The 25110-nt window shown below is 37.8% G+C and overlaps 3 protein-coding genes across 9 annotated transcripts; 2 read left to right on the top strand and 1 right to left on the bottom strand.

Moving 5' to 3' along the window:
* Positions 1 to 2570: 2570 nt before the first annotated feature.
* Positions 2571 to 8985, bottom strand: pfdn4 (prefoldin subunit 4). The gene is made up of 4 exons (XM_023393052.2): positions 8881 to 8985; positions 7335 to 7442; positions 6542 to 6682; positions 2571 to 3899 (listed from the first exon to the last, which is right to left on the bottom strand). Exons 1-4 carry the CDS (start codon positions 8968 to 8970, stop codon positions 3768 to 3770), a joined length of 471 nt encoding a protein of 156 aa, XP_023248820.2. The 5' UTR covers positions 8971 to 8985; the 3' UTR covers positions 2571 to 3767.
* Positions 8986 to 10617: 1632 nt separating this feature from the next.
* Positions 10618 to 24960, top strand: bcas1 (brain enriched myelin associated protein 1). 7 transcript variants are annotated; one of them, XM_087170069.1, is made up of 16 exons: positions 10619 to 10725; positions 10853 to 10933; positions 11204 to 11288; positions 12165 to 12478; positions 17453 to 17632; positions 18642 to 18701; positions 19024 to 19059; positions 19369 to 19584; positions 19728 to 19808; positions 20993 to 21031; positions 21294 to 21335; positions 21500 to 21565; positions 21880 to 21918; positions 22483 to 22605; positions 23116 to 23331; positions 23788 to 24960. In XM_087170069.1, the coding sequence occupies exons 2-16, from the start codon at positions 10895 to 10897 to the stop codon at positions 23866 to 23868; spliced, it is 1617 nt and encodes a 538-aa protein (XP_087026195.1). In that variant the 5' UTR covers positions 10619 to 10725; positions 10853 to 10894; the 3' UTR covers positions 23869 to 24960. The 7 variants fall into 7 exon arrangements, with proteins under 7 accessions (XP_087026196.1, XP_087026195.1, XP_087026197.1 ...); XM_087170070.1 differs by lacking the exon at positions 19024 to 19059 and having other exon boundaries at positions 10618 to 10725; XM_087170071.1 differs by lacking the exon at positions 19728 to 19808.
* On the top strand, positions 13636 to 17040 carry LOC147817638 (uncharacterized). Its single transcript, XM_087170068.1, has one exon. The coding sequence runs from the start codon at positions 13670 to 13672 to the stop codon at positions 16796 to 16798; it is 3129 nt and encodes a 1042-aa protein (XP_087026194.1). The 5' UTR covers positions 13636 to 13669; the 3' UTR covers positions 16799 to 17040.
* Positions 24961 to 25110: the final 150 nt, after the last annotated feature.

Raw genomic sequence — 25110 nt, 5'->3', positions numbered from 1 at the left:
TTAAAAAAGCATCTTACAATTGTTAGTTATTTTCTCTTCATCTCACTCATAATTCTTGACCCCATTGGACATATTTGTAAATATCCAGTAAACTCAGAGCTTCTCTTCATGCTACTTAAAGCTATTTGACTTCATTGTAATATTACTGGGGAGACAGAGACACTCTCTGGTCTGTTTCTGCCATTGCAGACAGATTGGGCTTAAAAAGAATCAGTGAATATCACATTTATATACTTTATTTTCTAATAAAATGTAAAATTTTGTTCCTTTAGCCAATATATCTTAACATTTCAATAAGGGCAGCGACTGACATACACTTTAGTATCCAATTACAGTGTTCAGTGTATATATTTATATCATATTTTAGCCCAATTATTATCATTACTACTGCTGCAATTGTAAGAAATTAGAAAATATAGAATATATTCCGTCAGATTACATCCCACTTTATTTAACAATTAAGTGATACTGGCTTCTTGAGTGGAAATCATACCAATTTAAAGGCTCTGAAAGCTCTCTCCAACTGCACAGTGGATAAATATCAACATCTGTGTCATCAAAGGAAGCAGGGGAGTGAGAGGACAGATAGAAATGAACAGATAAAGACAGAGAGAGAGAGGGGAGGGTTGGGGGCAGAGACACAGAGTAAACAAGGCCATCAGGGAAATAAGTCCAGTCATTTCCATGTGTGTTCCTCTGAGCTGGGGGTTTAACAAGCTGTGCATAAAGACAAGCCTGTGTGGGCGGAGTTCCTCTTAATCATAGCTATGAATGTTCAGCAGGAAACCTACCGGGAGGAGAAACTTGATAATTGAGATCTTGATCCTCCAGAGGTGTCTGCTATAACTTCAAGCTCTCCATTTCTTTTTTCAGATGTTTTATTAGCTCATGCAGGCCACACTTGAGGGCACAATTTAATGAGGTTTGTGCATTGTTGATATTTTTGGGCTCCACCAGCTATGCAGCATTCAGTGGCAAGAAGTATGTGAACCCTTTAAAAATGACCTGTTTTCTGCTTTAACTGGTCATAACATGTGATTTTGGATCTAATCCGCATATGTTGACAAACAGTGTCCCAGAGCTAATATCACACAAACCATTTTAAGCTTTTGTGTCTTTTTTTGAAAACAACCATTAAACATTCACAGTGCAAGTGGAAAAAAGTAAGTGAACCCTTGGATTTAATAACTGATCGAAGTTACTTTGGCAGCAATAACCTCCAACAAGCTCTTCCAGCAGCTGCTGATCAGACCTGCACAATGTTCAGGAGGAATTTTGGACCATTCTTCTTACAGAGCTGCTTTACCTAGCTTCTAATGAGCAGCCACCCTGACATTATCCTGTAAATCATTTTCCCCTCGATAATGTCGAGCTGTCCAGGCGCAGAGGCAGCAATGATGCTCCCTCCACCTTACATTTGGAATAATGCTTCTTGTGAACAATAAACTCAAAATGAGCCAAGTAGCTCTAACACACAACTTCAATCTGGTTTCATTGGCTGGACACCAGGTTTGATAACTCCTGACTCCAGTTAGCTTTTGTCAAAGCCGTTAGCCGAGGGGTTCACACAGTTTCCAACCTAACTGTGAATGTGTGAATGTTTTCAATATGGACAAGATACAATACAACAATTTGTGTGTTATTAGTTAAAATTGATTGTGCTTGTTCATAATTGTATGATGGATGAAGATCTTACCACGTGTTTAGAAAATAAAATGTATATAATAATACATTTATACATAATTCCCAGGGGTTCGCTTACTTATTCATGCCACTGCATACAGAGAATTATCTGACAATGGAGTAGAGATATTCAGAGAGCACAGTGTACAATTCCCCCACAATTATTTATTCTTTTATTTGTAAGAAGAACTTTAAGGTGACTAAGCATTACTTTGATCCATGGATTGATTTGCTGAATTGCTGCGACATCACTTTCCAACTAAAATAAACATATTTCTCACTACAAGTCTGTGTTTCTGCCTGATTTGGTTATCATATTTTCAGTTGTCAGACACAAATTTGGAAATTATATGCTTCTTCCAAGGCATTGACTCAGTGGATTCTCTATCAGAAAAAAAAATGTTAGTGTGTGATTTGTTGTTCTATGGCTGGTGCAAATTGTTGGTGTATAAAATGAAAGATGTGCTTTTTATTCTGACAACAGTCTAAAATCAAAAAATATCCCATTCGATGAACAAAACCAGGAAATATTAACAATTGAGAAGCTGGAAACAGCAGATTTTTATTTTTTATGATTAAAAATGATCAACTGATGATCAGAATAGTATAGTGGTCAATCAATTTTGTGTTAATCAACTAACTGATTATTTCAGCTGTAATACACTGTGAGCATTAGCAGTTCACTGAGAATCACAAGCCTGGATAAATTTATATCTAATGTGAACACAGGAAGTCATTTTTCTCCCTTTGTATCACAAGTTTACCATTAAAGGTGACTTTGATATCAACTCATCACTTTATCTGAGCCATGTGAGGACTCATGAAGATTTTGTCAACAGGGTGAGTAATTAGTCCCAATGAGAATGTGAGAGAAAACCTTCGGGAAATGTGTTGATCAGTTTAGTTTAATAAACGACTTGTCTTAGGACAAACACTTACATGTAATCTTCACATTTGTTTTAGCGTGGATGGCAATGAATTAGAATTACACAGTAAAATGAGTGTAGTTTGAAATCACAAACAAAAGTTGACTTTTCATTTTGATCCCACGTGTCACTCTCCAGCTCAAGAATTCAGTTTTAGATTCATGATAAAACACCAGATTCGTCTGCCCCCCCCCCCCCTTCAGCCTGTCATGAGGTGGTTTTGCATGAGGTGCCTGTGACCACTCAGCTGCGAAGATTTCAAAAGAAGTTCACTGACTGTTGTCTCTCTAGAAAAAATGTCCACCACAAACCAAAGCCTCCATCTCACCCACAACTGCACAAATGACCGAGTCTAGAAAAGCGCATGTGTAATTTCAGATTTATTTTAGACTACGTTTCTACAACTTCATTTGCCAAATCACATATAATTAAACAATGTGGTGACAGTTTAAGATGAGATACCTTACCTTAAGAGATCTGGATGTATGTAAGTTACGGTTGTGACTAAATATTAATTGGTTCAAACTTTTTTAGGATTTCTCCAAATGAATTAAACAGTGACAAGGGTTCTAATTTAATCAACGTTAACTTGATTAGTCTTAACACCACACAATGTTTAACAAGGGTGAGCAGGTCGGATACTTCTGACACTTTCACTTTAAAGCAACATAGTCACCAAGCAGAGAGCACTGCTGTGTCAAAGACAGGACTTTGGTTAATTTCATTCAAACCTTTAGGGTAGACAAATATGCAACAGGGTCACAAATGAAATGAGTTCTTGGGCAGAATATTGCAGACTGTTAAATTTGCTAGAAGTTAAAATGCAACATAGCTGTTTTTTGTTCCTCATGTATTTACTTGATCTTGATCAACCAAGTTAAAAAAAAACAAACAAAACTCCATTAACATTAAATAAGGAGCCAATTAAAATACATCAGAAATTATGTGCATTTATTTAATCTCCTTTGTTGTCTTTGTGAATTTATTTTCCAAAACTTAACGCATACACACAACATCAGTGTAAACAAAAGCCAGAAGCTACAAACCTAAGCTGTTCATGTTGACGCTTTGTTTGGCAAATGTGTCCTGTGGATGTGACGTGAGAGCTGCATGAAAAAAAGTCCATGCTGGGGCAGCTGTCAATGTCTGTTTCACTGCTCAACTTTCATCTGCCTCCAAGTTAATATTGTTACCAAACTTGGCGTAGAGCTGGACCTTCAGATCCCCCAACACTTGCTGTATCGCTGACACTTGCGCCTCAAGGCCTTTGACCTCCTGCTCCAGTGCTTCCTGTTTACAGAACATGGAAACTCTGATTATACGACAGCCACTGCAAATTCCCCACAGAAGGCAACTAAAATACAGGGTTAAGAAATTTACATAAACTGGTTTTAATAGATGACTTTTAGTAGTTGTATCATCAAAAACACATTCTAAAGTCGAGAGAAAACTTTTATGATGAAAGAAAAAAAGTTAAAATGACTATGTATAGAAATGTGCATGATTATAATCAGCAGATATAATGAGTGAACTGTTTTCAACACACTTGCCATTCACTGTGTGTAGCAGACAACTTCACATCAATCAAGCACAGGCTTGTGCAGTGTGTTTCTGTTGTGTGATCAAGGTGTAAACACAAGGACTAACAGAGATGTGCTGCGGTGACAGAAGGGAGGACTAGGTCTAATCTAAAATACATCTTGTTCAATGTGCGTCGTCTCTATATCTATTTAACATCTGTGGAGCACTGACACTGCCCAGCTCTTCTCCCACAGGTGCAGCGAGGAGGATCTCAAGCGCCCCTCTATGGAAACGACCATCTGTCCTAAACAATGTCTTCTGACAACGAGGCCCAAGCCTGAGCTGACAATCTGCACTTTGTTGTTCTACTTAATTTCACCCTCACGTACACTTAAAGGAACAGTTCTGCATTTTGTGAAATGCTCTTATTTGCTTTCTTGTCAGGAGTTAGACGAGAAGATCGTTACCACTCGGATGTCTGAAGTCTAGTTGCGTAACTGTGAGGATGCCAGAAAGCAAATAAGAAATTTTCACAAAATGTTGAAGCTTTAAACCTATTTATGGGCACATACACAGTATGTACATATTCTGCTTCCATCAGTAAATATCATCTGATAAATGTTCCCCCTTCTTTCTCCTCTCTCCCCCATTTCTCTCATTTCTACCTAACAAGCCCAGTTCTGTTGGAGGTTTCTTCCAGTTAAAGGGAGTTTTTCTTCTCTACTTTCACCAAGTGCTGTTCATTGTGGGAGCTGTTTGGTTTCTCGCTCCTTAATCTGTAAAGTGCCCTGAGATAATTTATGTTGTGATTTGGCACTATACAAATAGAAACGAACTGAATTGAAATATTGCACAATTGCAAATCTGGAAATATTGGAACATCTTAACCTTTGTGATTTCTGTCTGCTTAAGACTCTACAGCTGTTGAACTCTCCCTTCAAATTTAACATCTGTACTTGATACAGAGCCAACCTGGACTCACAATCTCCTGCTTTTTCTAAGGTCTTAATATAGACAATTTTAGGGGGGTGTTCAAAAGTGTTGTGCAGGCAGAAATTACAATTACAGCTCTTTGGACTGAATGCTAGGACGTGTGAGTTTTTCTTACACTGAATCTGTAATGCAATCCGTAAAGATGAAGAATGTGTGTGTGTGTGTGTGTGTGTGTGTGTGTGTGTGTGTGTGAAAACATTTTATGATCTTATGTATCTATTGGTCTAAACAGCAATCTCCAAATGTGAATATATTTTGCAAAACACTTTTGACTGAAAATATGTTTTTCACTTTGGCAACAAGTTGTTATAATCTACAAAGTCTATTACACGTTTTGATATTGTGTTAACCATTTTTAATTCAACAGATCACGATTTCCTGCAGGGAAATCATCATAAATAATGTAGCATTAAGTCTAAATGAATGAGCATTGAGCTGTATCTGTCCCTGCAATGAAAGTAATTATCAACTATATTTCAGCCAAATTTGTCAGTGAAAGATTCTAGTTGGGTTTGGAGTGTTGTGCATACCTTACTTATTTTATTTCAGAATTTCTTTTGGAAGACTATGACAGCTCTCTCCATGAGAGCACAAGTGGAAAAGCACAGCAAAAATAAATTTTAATATAGTGTGTGAACAGACGCGTGAAGCATGTGAAACCGCCTTTTATTTCAGAGCCTTTTGTGGCTGCAAAGTCCTTCACATAACACGCAACTGTAACTCTTTTGACCAAAATTATTATTTTCAATGCAATCCAGTTTTTCAGCTTAAAAACAGCACATTGATTTCAAAAATATTCGGTTGCAAGAAAATTACATGAACACCTCACTCGCAGTGAGACATGACATAAGATTTTGTTTGCTGTTCTACCACCTAGACCCTCTTGTAATGTGTGTAATCAACAGCTACTCACTGATTTAAAATGTTTATACTCTTTTGTATCCTACACCAGTCAGGAATCTATGCAAAATAACCTCAATATAACTTTAACAATTAGAAAACATGTAGTGTGGTTCTTTTTTCAGTCCAACTTGGTCATGAAAAGAGCTTTCTTGTTATTTTTTTTATTTAGTACAACTTATTGTAAACAATGTATTTGTTTAAATAAATAGCTTTGATGTTTCATTTGCTTAAATTGATCATGAGCTCATGTTGCTTCAAAGCAATTACATTAAAGATGATTCACATTAAGACAATGTTAGTACCAAATAAACAAACCACAAGCTTCCGTTGCCAGGATGCAGACAAAACACAGCTTGTGATCTGAGGCTAACTGCTCATCAAATTGGTTTTTATATCTATCATTATATGTTAAATTTCCCTCACTGTCCTTTAACTTGATGACTTTGTCTTAATGTGGGCATTTAACTGATGATTACAAGTCTGAAGAGCATGAAAAAAACATTTAAAAAACCCACCTTAGCAGCCTCCAGCATCTCTTGTGTTTCTTCCTGGGTGTGGCTGATAAAGACATCACCAATTTGATAAGGGATCAATAGAGCGTCGTCGTCTAACATCATCAGGTCATCGCTGGCATCCTGTAAGTCCTGCAGCGATTTCTGCATGGAGACATTAGCAGAACCATTACAGAGTCTCAATGAACAAATTAGTACTAGTAATGTAGCAGATGCAATACTCTGCAGACCACACGTAACTGTGACTCATCTGAACAAACTGTGTTACAAAGGAAGTGTTGATTTAACCTTATGGTCACTTTGGAGGCTGTAATTTGCAATGCTGATGAATTATATTGTTATTGTTGTACTCTGAGAGGTGTTTTCCAGTATTTTGTATCAGTGAGGGAAAGCTGAATATTAGAAAAACCGTTCAATAATGCAATTAAGTTCAACAGTGCCACAATTACACAAAAAGAAATTAACAAAAATAACCATTAAGTTGAATCAATGCCTCTCTTTAACCGTTTCAGCAAACACTAAACATTGTAACCCTTATGGAAAATAATACCTGTGCTTCAGACAAAGTTATTCCGATCTATGTGAACCAAAATAAACACGCAACTGAATGTAAGTGCATTATCCAATATCAATCTGTTAAACAGTCACAGAATTGTATGAGAAGTATCAGGTCTAAACAAATTATTATGCCCAAAGCCCATTATGATTATCAAAGTCTGACTTCTGTAAACTCGGCTGACCACACAGTGAAACCAGACTCTGTGATATTACTGCATTCACAACAAATGGTGCTTACTTTCTTTGCGTCTATTTCACTTTTGAGTTCTGTCATCCGACTTGTGTTCCTGGCAAATTTATTGATCTTCTGCTGGTCCTCAAAAGTGACATTTACATCTTCAACCGCCTGCAAACAAGAGGAAATTAGCTGTGGTGGGTAATAGAATGCAGGAAAAATAGCTTGTGTTGTGTTACATTATTATACCATGGACTTATCATTACTAACACATTCACATTCAGTATATAAGCATTGTAGTTGGCTCCAGTGACGCTAATTTTACCCATTTTAGATAGATGGTTGTACAGCAATACATCATATTTTATATTCTCAAAACAGGTTTTTTAAATCTTTAATCTGTTAAGTAATTAGAAACTGTAGCTATTAAATACATGTGGAGTAAAAAGTACAACATTTCCTCTAAAATGTGGCAAGATGTGACTGCCAAATTGCTTGAAATCAAGTCATGTCAGTGTGTGGGGGTGAAGTTTGATTTTTGCATGAAATCAAATTTAGATTTTCTTAATAATTTCACTTTGAGCACATAAACCATTACAAAAACATCTCTCAAACTTCTTACAAAGCAAAAAAATACATAGAGGAGTATCTTGACTGAATTCTGTGGTACGCTTTGGTGACTTTTGGACAGCATTGTACTGAGAAGTGTTCATAATATTTTGTCCACCACGTACTGTGTATGTGGCAGAAAAACTGACAGAAACACATGATGCAACCCAATACAAAAACACATGTATTTATTTGTGATGAGACTATTCAATCAACTAATCATTTGTGCTCTAGCTACTTGTCTATTCTGTTGGGTAGTTTAAATCTTAACAAAGCATTGTATTTCACATGTTTTGTATGCAAAAATGTTGATTCGCAAAGAAACAAGTAATTTAAGTTGTTTAACATATGTAGTGTAGTAAATAGGACAATATCTCCCTCTGAAAGACAGTGGAGTAGAAGTATAAACGGCCATAAGATGGACATTTTCGACTAAAGTACATATAAATGAAATTTGTACTTAAGTCCAGCACTTGAGTAAATCTTATCAGTGACTTTCAACCTCAGGAAATGAATTAAATGTATGGTTAATGTTCTTGTTATCCGGTTAAACTGATCACAGTAAACCTGTCATTCACTAAATATGAATGGTCAGTGTAGCTAACCTTAGCTAGCAAGTGGCTTCCTGTCACCGTTATCGAGTATCACTGCCCTCGTTTAGCAAGTTACCAATCGTTAATATTATCATTAGTCTACTCATCATTATCAATAGACTGATTAACTCTCAGTTAGGTCAGAAAGTAAAGAGTCAACTAATCGCAGGCTTAATCTAGAGACACTACATTAGCTATCAAGCTAACGCATAACAGTAGCTGCTATCATTGAGCTGAGCTACACGAGGGTGTGACTGGGACGTTAAATATCACTGACGCCATTTACTGTGGCTGTTTCTTTTCCACATGCAGTTGTACGCATCTTTATTTGCGACCCCAGACTTGAAAGCGACGGAATGCCCCGAACAAAAGATAGATTTTATTTTAAATATATATCTTTAACTTACTACAGGTCCCTTCACAGTGGCTGCCATCTTGGCTTCTTCGACTGCACAAAGACAATTGGACTGAACACGACAATATAGCTGTACCGCCATCTAGCGGTATGAAACATCTGGAGTGCTACTGTAAAATATGACAGTGAAATGCTTAATTTCGTCAGTTTTGTCCATTTAATTGCATATTCTTGTTGTCACTCGATCGCATAGCTGCTTTTCAAATAAACAAGGTTTAATATAGTATGGAAGTTGTCCCTTAACTCACAGCTGAACACCCACTGAGCTAAGACAATTTATCAATTGCACCATAGGTGACAATTCAGCCAGTTTAGTTTACTGTTATAATTAATTATCTAAAGAAATGTGCAACCTTGCTTAGAATATGTCAGACTAGTTATTATATCAACCGGAACTGCTGCTCTGTAAATATTTCTACAGCAAACAGTACTGCACCCAATTTCAAATATTTACTGAATACATCATCAAAGATAGGTAAGTGCTGTTACACAGTATCTGCAGCTGGGCAGTATAATGAGAAATCATACTGTGTTGACCTGAGTTCATATGTTGTTTCTTCCTACAAGTCTTAAAAATCAATGGCCTTTTTGTGAAGGGTCATGCCACTAATAAAACTAGTAGGCTGTTATGCGTTGGTACATCATGAAGAGTTTGCTTGACGTCTCTCAGCTGCAGGCCTTGCATGAAGTCAGAAGTGCACAATCCAAACAGGGGAATCCAACTCCCACCTCGATGTGCAAAGCTATAGGCTACAATTGGGACATTGTGTTCAAGGATTCCAAGCCTTGCCATAATACATTCAATGAATACAGCAGGGGTAAAACACAGATAGGGCCACTTTGTGGTTTGGTTGATTTGCATAAACAGGCTTGGGTTCTTTTGAGGTTATAAGGAGTAAAACAAAATGAGTGTTAAGGAGCTTTGATCACTGCACATTTACTCAAAAAAGTAACAAACAAAACATAAAGATGAGAATAATAACAGAAGGAATAAAGCAAATGACGGACCTCTGTCAGTTTGTCTTTGATAACTGAATGCCTCTCAGATAGGTCTGTGTGTATTGATACATTGACAGGCCTTCAAAGGCATTTAAATGTGACCATGTGGAGGCATTTGAAGATAGATGATTTCATTACAGCACTCTCTGTCTGTCTTGATTAACTGCGATAATAAAGCAGATGCTTGCTCCTTGCAACTCAAAAAAGGGTTTTTATCAAATAATATCAAAGTAATACAGTGGATATTTTGAGGCACATGTCACTTTGATTCAATTTTCTATTGCGTTCTTTCAACAAACTCTGAATCTGAATCTTAAAACAACTTTGAGTGTAATGACCTAAATGATAAAAATGCTTAAAAGTTTTCTCTCAAAACTACAATGAGAAAATTTAAGGGACAGGGTTACAAGTACAAACACTTATTTTTGTTTTGGCAGTGTGGAAGTGTGTCAGCCCAATATCCTTAATACACATCCTGTTACTTCTCAGCTACAACTGTAAACAAAAGTGTGATGCCCTACTTTATCATAGTGTCCTTGATTGGAGCGTAACCACATTATAACTGTCAGGTGAATTTCAGAGAGTTCACAGAGAGATTACTGTGAGCTAATCATGTGCTTTTACCAACAGTCTGTTGGGCGGATGGCGGGCTTTTCACTGGAGGGAATCCAATTGATTACTTAAAAACAGTCCCACCCATTTTAAAGCACACATATAATAGCCTGTTAACAACAGCCTATGTACACAGTTGGACAGGATCAGTGACTCCAGTGACACTTTCCATATTTTTTTTTCTTGAGGAGGATATTACCTGCTTGACTTGCAGAGGTGTAACAAGGTAAGACGTAACCAACATATGAAGAGAGAGCCATAGTCACATGTAAGTTAGTCGTTATTTCTTGTAAATCTTTGCTTGTCAGTGCAACATAACAAAACCGTGTTTCTGTTTTTGTAATTTTTTTAAGTTGAATTTGAGCTGAAAGCTGTAGGTCTGATCTGGGGAAAATATGGGAAACGAGCATTCCAAGAACAAAGAGATAACCAAGGTAAAGTGATGAATATTATATTATATTATATATTATAACTAACCCGTAATGCTATAACTGTAGTATCTATAGCTTTACTGTCTCTAAATCAGTCGCATGGCACACATGGAAAAAGTAAATGGTAGTTGCTTCTTGCATTGTTGAAACCCAAAGATTTCCAAAATGCTGGATCGTTCAGGTGTCTGTTTACAGTCAAAACCAATGCTTCTCTTGAAATGAAATCCCCCTCGTAGACAATACATTATTTTTGCTTTATTATTTTCTTCATAGAATGGGACAATTCATGACAAGCATGAAAATGGATCAGTGAATGGCCTCTCCGCGAACATCACATCTAATGGATTGGAGGTTGTTGGTGAGTGATATGTTTTTTGCCTTTTCTCATTAAGATAAATAACTGGAAAGTAATAAATCATAATGACTTATCTGTAAAATAACAGTGGTAACACATAAATGCGGTCACTAATTAAGTAGTATCTCTGTATGAGAGAATGGGTTTTCACTCTCCTTTATTCTGTTTAATCGTATCTTATCTTTCTTGGGAAAATACTGTATATCAGTCTGCGACAGACAAAATCAGCTGATTGTTCTATGTCCATGTTGGATTAGTCCTTTGGACTCTTATAATACTCTGTAAACACAGTAACTCCCAGTTGGACTGCATCTTGAGTTTTCCAATGTAAACTATAGGCGTAGTCTCAGACATTGACAGGGAGCCACTATTTGACCTGTCATGATGTGGTTTGTGTCCCTGCAGTGACAATAATACTAATACTGATTCTCACTGGCGCCTGAGTTTGTCTAAGAGCTCATGTTGACGCTGGAGATAATGTAACCTTCTTCAATTGACTAGCCCATGTTTACTTCATGGAGCATGGCACAAGTAGATATCATGCATGGGTTTAATGTTGAATACAAAGAGCTTAACATCTAACAGCAATAACAACTGTGAACTAGTGCACAGGTCTCACATATGTTATTAAATAAAGTCAATTATTGCAGCACAAACTTAATATTACAGAAATCAAAACTTATCTTAAGTACCAATCAGTAACATTTTGACAATATAAAGAACATTTTTACATATACAATTTGACTAATAAATGAATTGTGTATTAAAAGAGTTGTCAGTCAGTTTGGTGACAGCAGGTCCAATCCTATATTTTGAAATTTGGTGCATGAACTAAACCTTTTGTTTATATCTTACTCACACCTTTTTCTTTTTTTGCAGTTAACGGGGAGACCATAGTCCACCAAAATGGCGAACCGTTCTCTTTAAACTTCGCCACAGAATCAACTGAGCCTGATTTTGTGATAGTTGAATCAGACTGTCAACCTGCCGAGGCCCAAGTCATTTTGGAACTCCCTGAACCCACCATCCAGAAGGAAGAGGTCAAGAAAAGTAAAGAAGAAAAAGTTCATCTTTTTGGCAAAATGTTCAAAAAGAAAGCAGAACCTCCAACTGATGTCGAGAACATTCAAGAAAAAGAGACATCAAATGAAGATCAAAAGACTGTAAGTCCTCCTGCCACTGATCCACAGCTGGTGAGTACACTTTTTGTGTTTATTTTTAAAGAATAAGTCCAGTGATTTTCTCAATTTCTTTTATTGTCAACAACTACCATGAAAAGACCAAAACCAACAAAGAACTGATTCTAGTAACAAGTATTGCCTGTGAGGCCAAAGCCTGATACAGTATATCATCTTCCTCTTTACCATAGAGCTCCATTGTAGTCCATTTAAAACACATCAGTGAGCCACATAATCACACTGGGTGACGTACTCTTTTATTACAATGAACCCTGTAGTCTATTATGAGTCAATCCCACATACACTGTCCTGCTGCCTGAAATATTGACTTTAAACAAATGTGCGTTAATCTGCAACTGAAAATAATCCCCAACCAATGTTTCCTCCCGCTTGAGTAACTTTAGCTAAAAAATAGAGTCCCCAACTGTTTTAGGAAATTATTAAGCCTTTAAAAGGCTGAAAATAAATTTAGCCTGTAAAAAATATAACTTTTTTTATTTGTGACACATCTTTAAGAATTACATTTTCAGTAAATGCAAATGGGGCTCTGTCAGTGTATTTTCGCCATAAAATACTAAGAGAGGGACTAACAAATTCTTGGTTTTGGTCTTACCCTTTATTTTTTTTTGCACTAATCTCAAACAATCTGCCTGTCAAAATGCTTGAAATCACTGAGAATTAGATTTTCTTAATAATTTCACTTTTAACAGTGCATAAACCATTCCAAAACATATTGCAAAAGGAAAAAGAAATAATAATTTGTGTAATCTCAAAACACTGAGAGACCACAAAAATAAACACATCTGTAAAATGTAATGCGCTGCCATACACTAGCCCTGCAATAGATACATTGAGGAGTATCTTGACTCAATTATGTGGTATATATGTGGTGGTTTTCTGTTGGACAGCATTATACTGAAAGGTGTTTATACTATTTTGTCCCCCTCATTTAGGGAGAAGAAAAAATAAATGACACCCTACATTATAATGTAATCCAATACAACAACACCACATGCTACCACCTCCATAGAGTTTAATCAACATCTCTCTGAGACAGTCTAAACAACAAATGAAAATGTTTTTCTCAGTGTAGAGGGGTGTTTATTTTTGTCTCAGTGTATTCATAATGTGATCAAGAACATTATTATATTGTGTCCCAGAGGCAAAAACCAAATGTATTTTATCTAAACATTAATATCGATTTTCATGATAAAGGATTTGAACTCAAGTGGAGAAGAGGCTGCCACCATGATCATCGCTGAGAACCAAGAGGAGGTTGAATATCCACATCAAAAAGCTGAAAGAGCAACACAAACGGACACAAAATCTGAAACCAATATTTCAACGCAAACTGGTGATGATGGCGATACAACTGTAAATTCTGAGGGCCCAGAGGAGGAAGTGGTCATGATAGAGTCAGCAAATACTGAAGAAGATGAACTGAATGAATCTGTTGTTGTAATTGCTGAGGAAGCTGTTGAAGAGACTGAAAATGAGGAACCCTTGGACAATCAGACAGCCGTGATCATCAGTGACGATATTGTCATCACAGAGAACAATGTGTATGAGAATATACTGTTCAGAGCGGAGTGGGTGGAAGTTACTGATGATTTTGAAATACGTCACTGCAATCCTGAGGAAGAGAGTATTACTGGACCTGAGGAAATTGAGCCAGAAATCCCTAAAGAGTCAGAAAATGAAATGATTGCGGAGGAAAATAAGAGCAATGAAACTGAACCATTGGAGGTTTCTTCCAGCCTTCCTAAAGTAGTGGCAGATTGTGTTGAGATGGTTTTCGCTGCTGCCTCTGAATCCTCTGACTACACTGCTGTAAACATGTCAGAGCCAAGAGTAGATGAAGTAATTACTGAAGACAACGGTGGAGGAGCTGGAGACATGTTAGCCGATGTAGTGGTGATTAAAACCGCTGAACCTGAGCCTAATGTTTTCACTCCTGAGGCCGGGGAAGAAAATGGTGTTCCCTCCCTAGACGAAGAGTCAGCAGAAGGAAATGGTGTTCCCTCCCTAGATGAAGAGTCAGTGACAATGGTGATTGAAACAATCTTTGAGATTTCTCATGAGGAGCCAAATCCAACACATGCAAACCAAGACATATCTGAAGAAGAACCTCCTGCCCTTCTCGAGACAGAGATTCTAATTAAGGAGGAATCTACTCATGAAGAGATCACCACTGATGATGCTGCTGAAGCTGGCGATGTACCAGAGATAAGTCAACAAGATGAACTCAGCCCTGTTACAGATGACAAGCTCTCAGAGAAGTGCGATAGCTGCCCTGAGGAAGAAATTATCATTGTGGAGATATCTTCCAGTGAGCTTATCACCACTGAGGAATCTCCTGATGGTGAAGTCAAGCCCAAGTCAATTCTTGAAGTCACCACTACAGATGATAATGCTGAGATTGGTGAAGATGCAACATCTGATGAGGGAGCAGAAACAGTTGAAGAATCAAATTCAGGTCCTGCTGTTGTAAGTGAAGGTGATGAGGAGATACCAGAGGCAGCAATTCTTGTTCTCTCTCAAGAATTTGAACTCAGTGCTACCATTCCTGAGGAGCCTGCAGCAAATAATGGCAGCCCTCTGGTAGAAGAGGTTATTGCAACAGTTTTTGTGCCCCTCTCTGGGGAACAGGAAGTAAGCCTTACCGTTCCAAAGGAACCTATGGAAGAGACAATTATCCAAACCAAAGATGAGACAGTTGCTGAAGAGATGAATGAAGAAGCCATCGAAGCTTTATCAAAAGAATTTGAAGCAGTGCCCGAAAGTGTTGAGGAAGATATTGCTGTCCAAGAATCAGCCACTGAAGAAGTCCGAGAGGTTGACAATTTTGAAGAACCTGTAGTAGACATTGTAGAGGGAAAAACTGAAGCATCTGAAGATGTTTTGGCACAAACTGAAAGCACTGAAACACCTGAACAAATTCCTATAATCTCAGAGGAACCTGAATCATCCACTGAAGGAGAAGTCACAGAGGTTGCAATTTCTGAAGAACCCGTAGAAAACAGTGACATGGCAGAGGTAAAAACTGAAGCATCTGAAGATACTTTGGCACAAACTGAAACACCTGAACAAATCCCTCTAATCTCAGAGGAACCTGTAGAAGAAAATCCAAACCCTTGTGAGGAAGACGTAATTGCTGAGGTGTTGGAGAACACACTAGAATCAGTCATTGAAGCTATTTCAGAGGAGCTTGAAGTCATTGAATCACCTGAACAAATTCCTATAATCTCAGAGGAACCTGAATCATCCACTGAAGGAGAAGTCACAGAGGTTGCAATTTCTGAAGAACCCGTAGAAAACAGTGACATGGCAGAGGTAAAAACTGAAGCATCTGAAGATACTTTGGCACAAACTGAAACACCTGAACAAATCCCTCTAATCTCAGAGGAACCTGTAGAAGAAAATCCAAGCCCTTGTGAGGAAGATGCAATCGCTTTGGTTTTGGAGAACACACTAGAATCAGTCATTGAAGCTATTTCAGAGGAGCTTGAAGTCATTGAAAGAATAGTTGAGGAAGCTAAAGATGAGCAAGTCAATGTGCCACCAATGGAGGCCAAAGAAGAGTCTGAGCCTTGCATTTCAGTCCATGAGGAGGAGAACATTGCCCAAGCTGAAGCTCTTTTCGAAAATCCTGATAAAGATGCTCCACCTGTGGTTGATGTGGAAGTCTTGGAATCTATTGAACCAACTGCCACCAACCCTGATGATTCTGAAGAGCCCGCGGAGGAGAGTGAGCAACAACCACAAACTGAAGTGCTGGTGGTAATCCTCGAGACAACTGAAAATGAAGCTACTGAAGACATAATACATGAAACAGACAATTCTGGTGATGTTTCAGCCACGATTGAGGAAAACTCTGAAACTAAAACTTTAGATGAGCCACTGGCAGAGTGTGTTGAGGCTGTTCTTGAGACTATTGTAGAAGGAATCATTGCAGAAGAAGCTGAATGTAACCTTGTGACTTCAGAAGAGGTAGGACCAGAGATCATTGCCAAGGAAGAGACTGAAGAGACTGAAGAGATTGAGGAGACTGAGGAGACTGAGGAGACTGAAGAGACTGAAGAGACTGAAGAGAAAGCAGAGAATGAATTAAGTGTGAACACACCAGATTCAACAGTGGACTCACAAAGTGCTGAAATTAGTGAAGGTACCTCAGTCACCAGTATAGACATAGAAGCTTTACTTGATAGGTTGCAGTCAGCTTGTACATCAGTTGTTGAAGAATCAGCCTATAGACTTGTTGGCTTAGAGACATCTTTACTGGGATACACTATTACATTTACCATCCATGTGGATCCAAAGACGGAGCAGCAATAAAATGTTGAAAGAATTATCTGAATGTTGTTTTTCTCTAGAAAAAATATTGCTGTACCTCATTAGGATATCATGTGCTTTATAATATGTCGCAGGAATTGCAACTGGGTTGTAAAATGATTTGTGTCTTATAATAATGCGAAGTGCCTCTATTTGTATATAGCATCAACAAAACGTTCACATTGTAAAATACTCAAACATTTTCCAATAAAATGAAAAATGAAAACTAATTTTCCTTCATGATTTTGCACCTAATTTATTTGCATTATCTTGTGTTTAATGACAAATGATACTTGCTTAGAATCAAAGTAAAAAGTAAAGTCAAATCAGAATACAGTAGATTCACTAAAAAGTAATTTTAAAATCAGGTCAGTTTTATGTTTTAAAGATATGCACCATAAGGGCACAGCAAGGTATTTTAGTTTTCTGACATTTCTCAGGGCATAACTCTCACACATTGTTGAATATCAATGAGTGAGGGGTGGGACACACACATTAATAAAAGGGTGATTGTTGACAATGCCCCGAGTAGGCAGAGGCATGGTTGGAATTGTGCTCCCATCTCAATGCTGCGATTAAGACACTCACTGCTTGCATATCAGCTCCGCTCTGCTCTAACATAATTCTCAAAGGCTAATTCTTTGTGATGGTGTATAGGAGACAGCTACCCTAAAGCAAGAATCAGAATCATTAACGGAGCCAGAAAGTGTGACTCAAGACCCTCGTCCAGAGGAAGAAAAAGCTCCCGAAACTGACAACGGAGACAGTCAGCCTGTGGAAAACCAAGAGGAGAGTGACCCTGAAGAGAATCCAGTTATGAACTTCTTCAAAACACTAGTAAGTGACACAATTTGAGAAACCAACTGTGGTTTATATGCTCTTGATATTTATAATTACTTCTCATGTTTAATTAGACTGCTTGGGGAAAATAAAATTAATTACTATTTTAAATAAATCAATTAAATCAAATCAATAATTATAAATAGAATTACTGTAGTCAAAGTGAAAAAAAAAATCGAACCTTGCTGAAGGCAAACAGCTGAAACTGAAGTTAGCGTGTGTTCTAATTATTATTTAAAGCCACTGAAGCCAAGACATTTGGTAATTTGTCTGATAAAGAAGAGATCAGTGATGAAAAAAATTAAACAGTGAAGGTTTTATGTTTAGTTTTGATTCGTCTGTAATTCCTCTGATTGCATGTCGAGGTATGTGAAAGGGGGGTTTTAAAGGTATCCATAACAAATTCTGCCATAATGACAGCGCCTTATGGAAAACCCACAACAAGCAGCTATTGTATTTCCTCTTCATCATGCTGTCTTTTGGATTCATGCCGTTTTAAAGAGTTACCATTGCCCTAGCCCCATGCTAATCAAGTCTTTGAACATGCGGGAATGTGGTGGCCTATTGTTCGGCCCATAGTGTGAGCTCACAAGGGAGGCCTGTGCGGTTGGAAGTTGAGATTTGTGAAGATAGAGCGAGGGCAGGCCTACGCCATCTCCGGAGCACAATAGCTGTCACAATGACAGCACATGTACTGTATGTGCTCTGCCAGGGACCTCAGAGTGCACTCTGTGTGCCTTAGTTAGCTTACCATAAAGGCCTATGTCTGCATTCATGAAAGGCTTCTGTTTCATCTAAATAATTATTTTTCTGTTCCTGTCACATCAACTGCATCCTCTGTTTCTGAACATTTTACTCTGCAGCTACATTAAATAACATACTGCTCCATGATGCTTTCACATTTAACATTTGAAGGTTAATCATTTTGGGGTTTTTTTCTTAATTTTTGTGTGGTATATGCAAAGAGTTATTGAAGACAGTCAATGTTCCTTCCCTTGTTGCACAGGTGACTTCCACTAAAACATCCAAAAAGGAAACAGCTACTCCTGATGCCACAAAAGAGCAGGTGAACTGATGTTCATAAAGCATTACACTACATAAAATTACATTAAAAAATTGAATTCCATTTTCAAAGCCATATCTGCGAATTCAATAACGTTTGGAAAATGCAGATGCAATTTGCTGTAACTCGCATCCATATCTGTGAATTTCTGTTTCTGTTCTGTTTGTGACTTAAATTGAGGATATTCCAGATTTTTTAAAAAGTACATTTTATTTTCTAAGGGACCAGCATTTACAGGACATGTACACAAAGCTTTTTGCACATCTTTGTTTGCTTCAGTTTAACTTTACCTCTCTAACTGCTTCCTTTTTTTGTTGCCAAATAGTCCCAGAAGGAGACCCAACCAGCAGCAACCATTACTGTGAGCATATAGCCCATGAAGTGTTTTAATTTCTATGACAGATCCTGCAATTCATGAAAAAGGCATACATTTCCAATACATGGTTGCATTCAGTTCAGCCATCAGTTCTAGAAAGGACATTTTCTTTACTTATTTTAATTTGAATTTTGATTGCATTTTACATACTAATTAAACTTTTAATATTTGAAGTTGGAAGAAAATGTAATTGCTGATCAAATGTATTTACTGTTGGAGTGACAGTGTGGACAGTTACTTGCGGTTTTTCTTCAGCAAACCATTATTTCAACATCCTCTCTCCCTCTCGAATAGGCTGCACAAGTATCTGAACCGCCTGCAGCACTCAAAGGAATGTCTATCCCACCACCACCTCCTCCAGAGCCACCAAAAATGGAAGTCAAAGGAGAACCAGCTGCCAAACCTGTAAAACCCACGCCAAAAGAAGAACCAAAAGCTGCTGCAAAGGAACCCGAGCCCTCAAAAGCAACATCAGCCAAAGATACTCTGAGCAAATTCTTCCGCCCAAAGGTAAATAAACAGCTCCAACTGGAGACGACAAGATAAGATGCTTATTTTAAGGGATGTGTATTCATGTAGACTTTCAGTGAGTGCATGTTCCACAGGGTGTCAGATTATAACATAGTGTGAAACATGCTGTATGTGAATTTGAGGTACTGCTAGGTTTGAAGGCATCCAAAGGCAAGGGTGCCTCAGCAAGTGGAGCCAATGCCCAGGCCAAGACTGCAGCAGCGGTACAGTAGATTATCATATTCTCAAACTGACCATGGCTCATCCTGGTACTAACTGAACAAGAGCTGATTTGTCTGGAGGTGGCAGAAACTGAACAATTTGCTGTTTCTTAATTGTAACAGCAGTATTTGTTTCCTGTTTTGAAATTCATCCCAGGAGTACCAGGTTTTGTATTACTATGTCACAATTGTGACTCCTCAGTTATACATGCAATAATAGTGACTTTGGTCAGAAGGTTTCACTGGAAAATAGACTTAAAATTAGCACCGGTGTTTCTACCACGGTCCATTTTTCATGAAAAGGGCATGAGTGTTTCTTTAAATGAAAAAAAAAACTTTTTTGACATTTTGGGACATGCACTTTTTTTTGTTTACTTGCCTAAAGTTTGATGAGCAGATCGATGCCACTCTCATGTCTGTGCACATTTTGAAGCTAGAGCAAGGAGGCGATTAGTTTCGCTTAGCTTAGCACATATATACAAGCACAAACATACAAGCCTACAAGCACCTCTACAGCTCACTCACTCATGTTACATCTTCTTAAATTATAAGATCTATTTGTAAGTTTTGCTATTGCTACATAGCTAACATTAGCATTAACAGCTGTTAACTTACCAGAAGAAACGTTGTGAATTTAGTGTCGAACTTAATTTCCTTACTCGCCAACAACTGTCTCCAGCGGTGGAAATCAATGCTAATGTTAACTCTTGTCTCAATCACTTCTTTTCTTCTACTAAAGTTAGCATGCTAACCCCGGCCCCTCTCGTCACTTTCCGCTAGCAACTCACTGCTGCCGCCAATCTGCCCTGTAGACATAGCGCAGCTCAGAGGGCATATTATAACCTCTCATATTATGAAGACAATTATGGCCAAAGCTCTTGTCAAACGACAATCACCATCACCTGCTCCTGGTAAAAAAACACGTTCAGGAAGCTGAGAAAACGAACAAATAGCCCCTTTAATCCATATTAATTTGACAGTGGCATCGATTTTCTCATCCAACTATGAATAAGTGATTAAGTGATTCCCAAAATATCAAACTGTTCCTTTGACCAGTTCATTTTAGTTGTCATACACTGCCATACTAACATATTAATCTTTCCATGCATTTTTGAGGTTCTGAGGACATTTGCTTTCTCTCTTGTTGACTTTTACTAACAATAAAAACTCCTTCACCTGTCCCGCAGACAATCAAGGACGAACCACAGCCACCAGTAGAAGTACAGGTAAACTAGAGTCTGCTCAGCCTCTTCAGTTGTGTTCAGGGACTGTTATATTAATATATACTGGTGTGTTTGAATCAACCTGCAGGGGTTTCAAACCTCTCACTAGCACAGTAGGTCTTGCTTTGAACAGAATTATCACAAGTATCTACAAAGCCTAAAGTCTGTGTTACATAACAGACATGCTGTATAGTAAATTACAGCATTTTGCATGCTTATTTAAATTAGCATCTGTTCAGAATAAACAAGCAGTTTCAATCTACAGGAGACACTAGTGGAGGTACAACAGCCAGTTGTAGAACTCCAGGTAAATCAAAGCAGAGTTGTCAACATTGGGGTTTTGTTGTTTTTAGGGAGTGGAATAATAATAAGCCTGATACTCTGATTATATCACATCACCATGTTCTGAATTCAGTGGGTCTTTTTTTTTTTTTTTTTTTTACATGTTCTGACTCATTTGCATTCACTCAGACTGAAAATAAGGTTGAACCTCAGGAGACAGCAGAGGAGGTGGCACAGCCAGTTGTAGAAGAGCAGGTAAATCAGCAAGAAGTGCTTGGGAATATTAATTCTTAATTTTTCTTCACTCTACAGGCACCAATGACATGATGTTGTTACAGATGTACTAAATATTATGTTGTACCAAAAGTACCTTTCATGCATTTCAGTAAAACGTCAAACTTGACATTTGCAGTTTGAGAAAAAATGAAATAAAATAAAGCAGTTTTTAATGGTTTGATTAATTAAATATTTCACATTGCACTCAACTGTGTTCCATCATGACAAATGAGTCAGGTCTTCATATAGTGTTTGAATTGATGGGAAAACAAATAACTTTTCCTTCCCTGCAGATGGTGGATGGAGCACCACAGCCAGTGGTAGAAGCTGAGGTAAATTAAAGGAGTTCAGCATTTTTGGGAAATATGCTTATATGCATTCTTTTTTGTTTTTACACTTTGGTTTTGTATGAATTTAAACAAATGAAAACAAGTTAAGATTTTGTTAGCAGAACCAGGCTAGCTGTTTGCCCCTTGCTTCCTGTCTTTATGCTAAGCTCAGTTAAGCTAAGCTAAGATAAACTAACCATCTCCTGGCTTTAGCTTTGTATTTAATGGACAGATATGAGGGTGGTACCAATCTTTTTATGTTACTTTTTGCAAGAAAGCAAATAAGAGTATTTCCCAAAATGTCAAACTATTCCTTTAAAGAAAGACAATCTCAGAGTCTTCTTCCTTTTTTCTTTCACAGAAAATAACTTCTTTTTTGTTGCTGTGGATGATGGTGCAGGGGTTCTTTTTTTCTGCCTCCTCTCTTCTGTGATCTTGGATATTTTCCCCCTTTTTACCTCTTCTTTCACTTGCAGGTGGCAGATCTGTCAGCTTCAATGATGGTCATGCCTTTAATTTGTAAATAGCTCATGATATGTATTTTCCTCTCTGCCATTTTGATAAAAGAAAGTGGATCCCTCAAAAGCTGGCACCTTGGAGGCTGCCGCAAAGCCAGAGCCGCCACCGCCTGCTCAGGAGGAGAAGAAAACAGCCTCAAAATCTTCCTTCTTTTCTTTCTTCAAGCCTAAAGTAAGGACCTATTCACTTCATTTTTTTTATAAGCCTTTGAAATATCTGAACATCTCAGAGTATGCATTGTGCTGGAATTACTAAACAGAAAGTAACAGATTCATGTGAATTTGAGGTACTGTTAGACCACATGACCACAAAAGTCCAGGCAGCCTCCACAAGTGGAGTTCGGCTCCTCAGGAGATCGACTGGAGTGGTAAATACAGTAAAATTACCTCTGGAGAGCAGGTGCATTATTAACCAGAGTGATTTCATTAATTACATCTGGTATTAAAACCTATTTGTTTTTATATTTGAGAACCATAACAACACGCATCAGTGCTTCTGTGATCATCCCTCATAATGTTGCAACCAACTAAGACAGACTGGATCCTAACAGCAGATGTACATCTTAATGACACTTTAAATGCCATCTCAGAGTCCATCTGCGCTTAATGACTGGAGCACATGAGATGTTGTTATTCTCCGTTGCTCCAGGACTGGAATAATTTAGCTTCTCAACACTTTCAGGGTGCTGAACCCAAAAAGGCGACCCCTGCCCCCGCTGCAGCAACAACAGCAGAGGCAGCTAAAACCAAGGAGGAACCTAAAGCAGCAGCCAAGTCGTCAGAGGTAGTTGTAGATAACAAACAAGCTTCAGTGGCCTCCCAAGCTGGAGACGATGCAGCCAATGTTCCCAAAAAACTGGAGAAGAGGAACTCCATCCATCTGTTCTTTAAAAATCTGGTAAGGATGGCATCACTTTTCCAACTGCCCACAACTCTTGAAACCCAGACAACACATATGCACATTAATGAAGTAGTGTTTATTGAGGTTTATTTTGAATGCTCCTGCATATACTGTATGCACTATGTTGTCACTTCATGCCCACTAGATGGCAGCAGCATCGCACTGAGAAAATAAAGGTGTTGGTCTCATCATCATGTTACACTTCCTGACAATTGTTTTGCACAGTTTGATATTAAGAAATTACGGTTAATAAATCTGACTTTGTCCTAAGTCTTAAGTGTAACATAATTCAGAGGACACACATTTAGTGCTGCATTGCAAGTGATGAAGTTTAGTGAAAGGAGACAAATAAAATGTCTACTAAGTACAAATTTGGCTTGGATTTCATGGCACCATACAAGAGTAGTATGGTAAATATTGTAAATAAAAACAAAATCTCCCTTTAAATTTCAGGGTCAGAAACGTCATTCCACAGACGCAGGAGTCCAGACAGAGGCAGCTGCTGTCGCTCCAGCAGCAGAGAAAGCCAAATGAAACCAAAAGCAACACTAAAGTTTCCATGTACAGACTCCCTTTCTCTTACTCAATCTTTATCTCTCTCTCTCTCTCATCACCCCTTCGACACCCTTGAATTACTTTAACTACATTTATTTTATTTAATTGTTTTTGTTACTGTTTAGAAGTTACAATATGAGAGGAAAGGATACTGGATAAAATGATAAAAGCAAGTGAAAAAGAGCAGTGAGCAGGTAGATGAACTAGTGGTGATTGGAAATGGTGAAAGACTGACTTGATGGTGAGGCTGTTGAAATACATACACACACACACACACACACACACACATATATATATATATATATATATACATACACACACACACACACACACATATATATATATATATATATATATAATTTTGGTCATAAAAATGTCTTGACAAGTATCGCAATGCGAGTGTGAAACCTTTTCTACAGACATTTAATGTGACCTTTCTCTAATCGTGCAACCTAACACACTGGGCTTATGCAATATACAGTACCACACTTCGCTTTTAGCAATTAATTTGTCTGACAACACATTGTCACATAGGCTCTATTTTTACAGTTCATATCAGGAAAATCATGCAGTTGTGGCAATGCGGAAGTTAATATGAAACGATATTGACAAAAGTACTTAAATGTATATGACATTAAAATAGACAGCTCCTACTAGAGCTGATGAAAGGAGCGTGTTCAAACTGCACTTACAGATTTTTTTTAACTCAATGTGAGCAATATGTAGAGTATATGTACATGTAACAGTCATATATTGGGCCATTCAGGAAATCACAATCTTAAGTATTCTGTGGGGAACTGATTGTAAAGTATTCATGTTAACAAATACATCTGAGGTGGCAAAAAAAAGGTGTCATTTGTGTGCAAATGTGTCCTTTGTGGTATGTTTTGCAGTCGTAGCTTTTAATTTGATAGCAGCACTTTGTGTCAGGTCATTTAATTGACGTCTTACGGTGTTTGTCATTTGTGTTTGGCATGTGTGCAGATGATATCATGCTTGTGTTTGCCTATATGTACGCGTGTCTTGTGTAACTTCAGTTATCTTGAAGACATTAAATATGTTCACCATTTATTTTGTCCGTTGTGTCCGTCAGTGTAAAACCACAGTGGAACTGAGACACTCAATCATGAAGAACTGGGCGTTGTAGAGACTGCAAAAAAAGATGTGGCTCAGAAAGTTTGGCAAAAACTAAATATGACATTCTTTTACCACTGATAAATC

Source organism: Seriola lalandi, unplaced genomic scaffold, assembly GCF_002814215.2.
Source record: "Seriola lalandi dorsalis isolate HSWRI2012SDOR001 ecotype SW California unplaced genomic scaffold, Sedor1 jcf7180002054927, whole genome shotgun sequence".
Lineage (NCBI taxonomy): Eukaryota > Metazoa > Chordata > Actinopteri > Carangiformes > Carangidae > Seriola > Seriola lalandi.
This window is presented reverse-complemented; position numbering and strand designations above follow the sequence as displayed.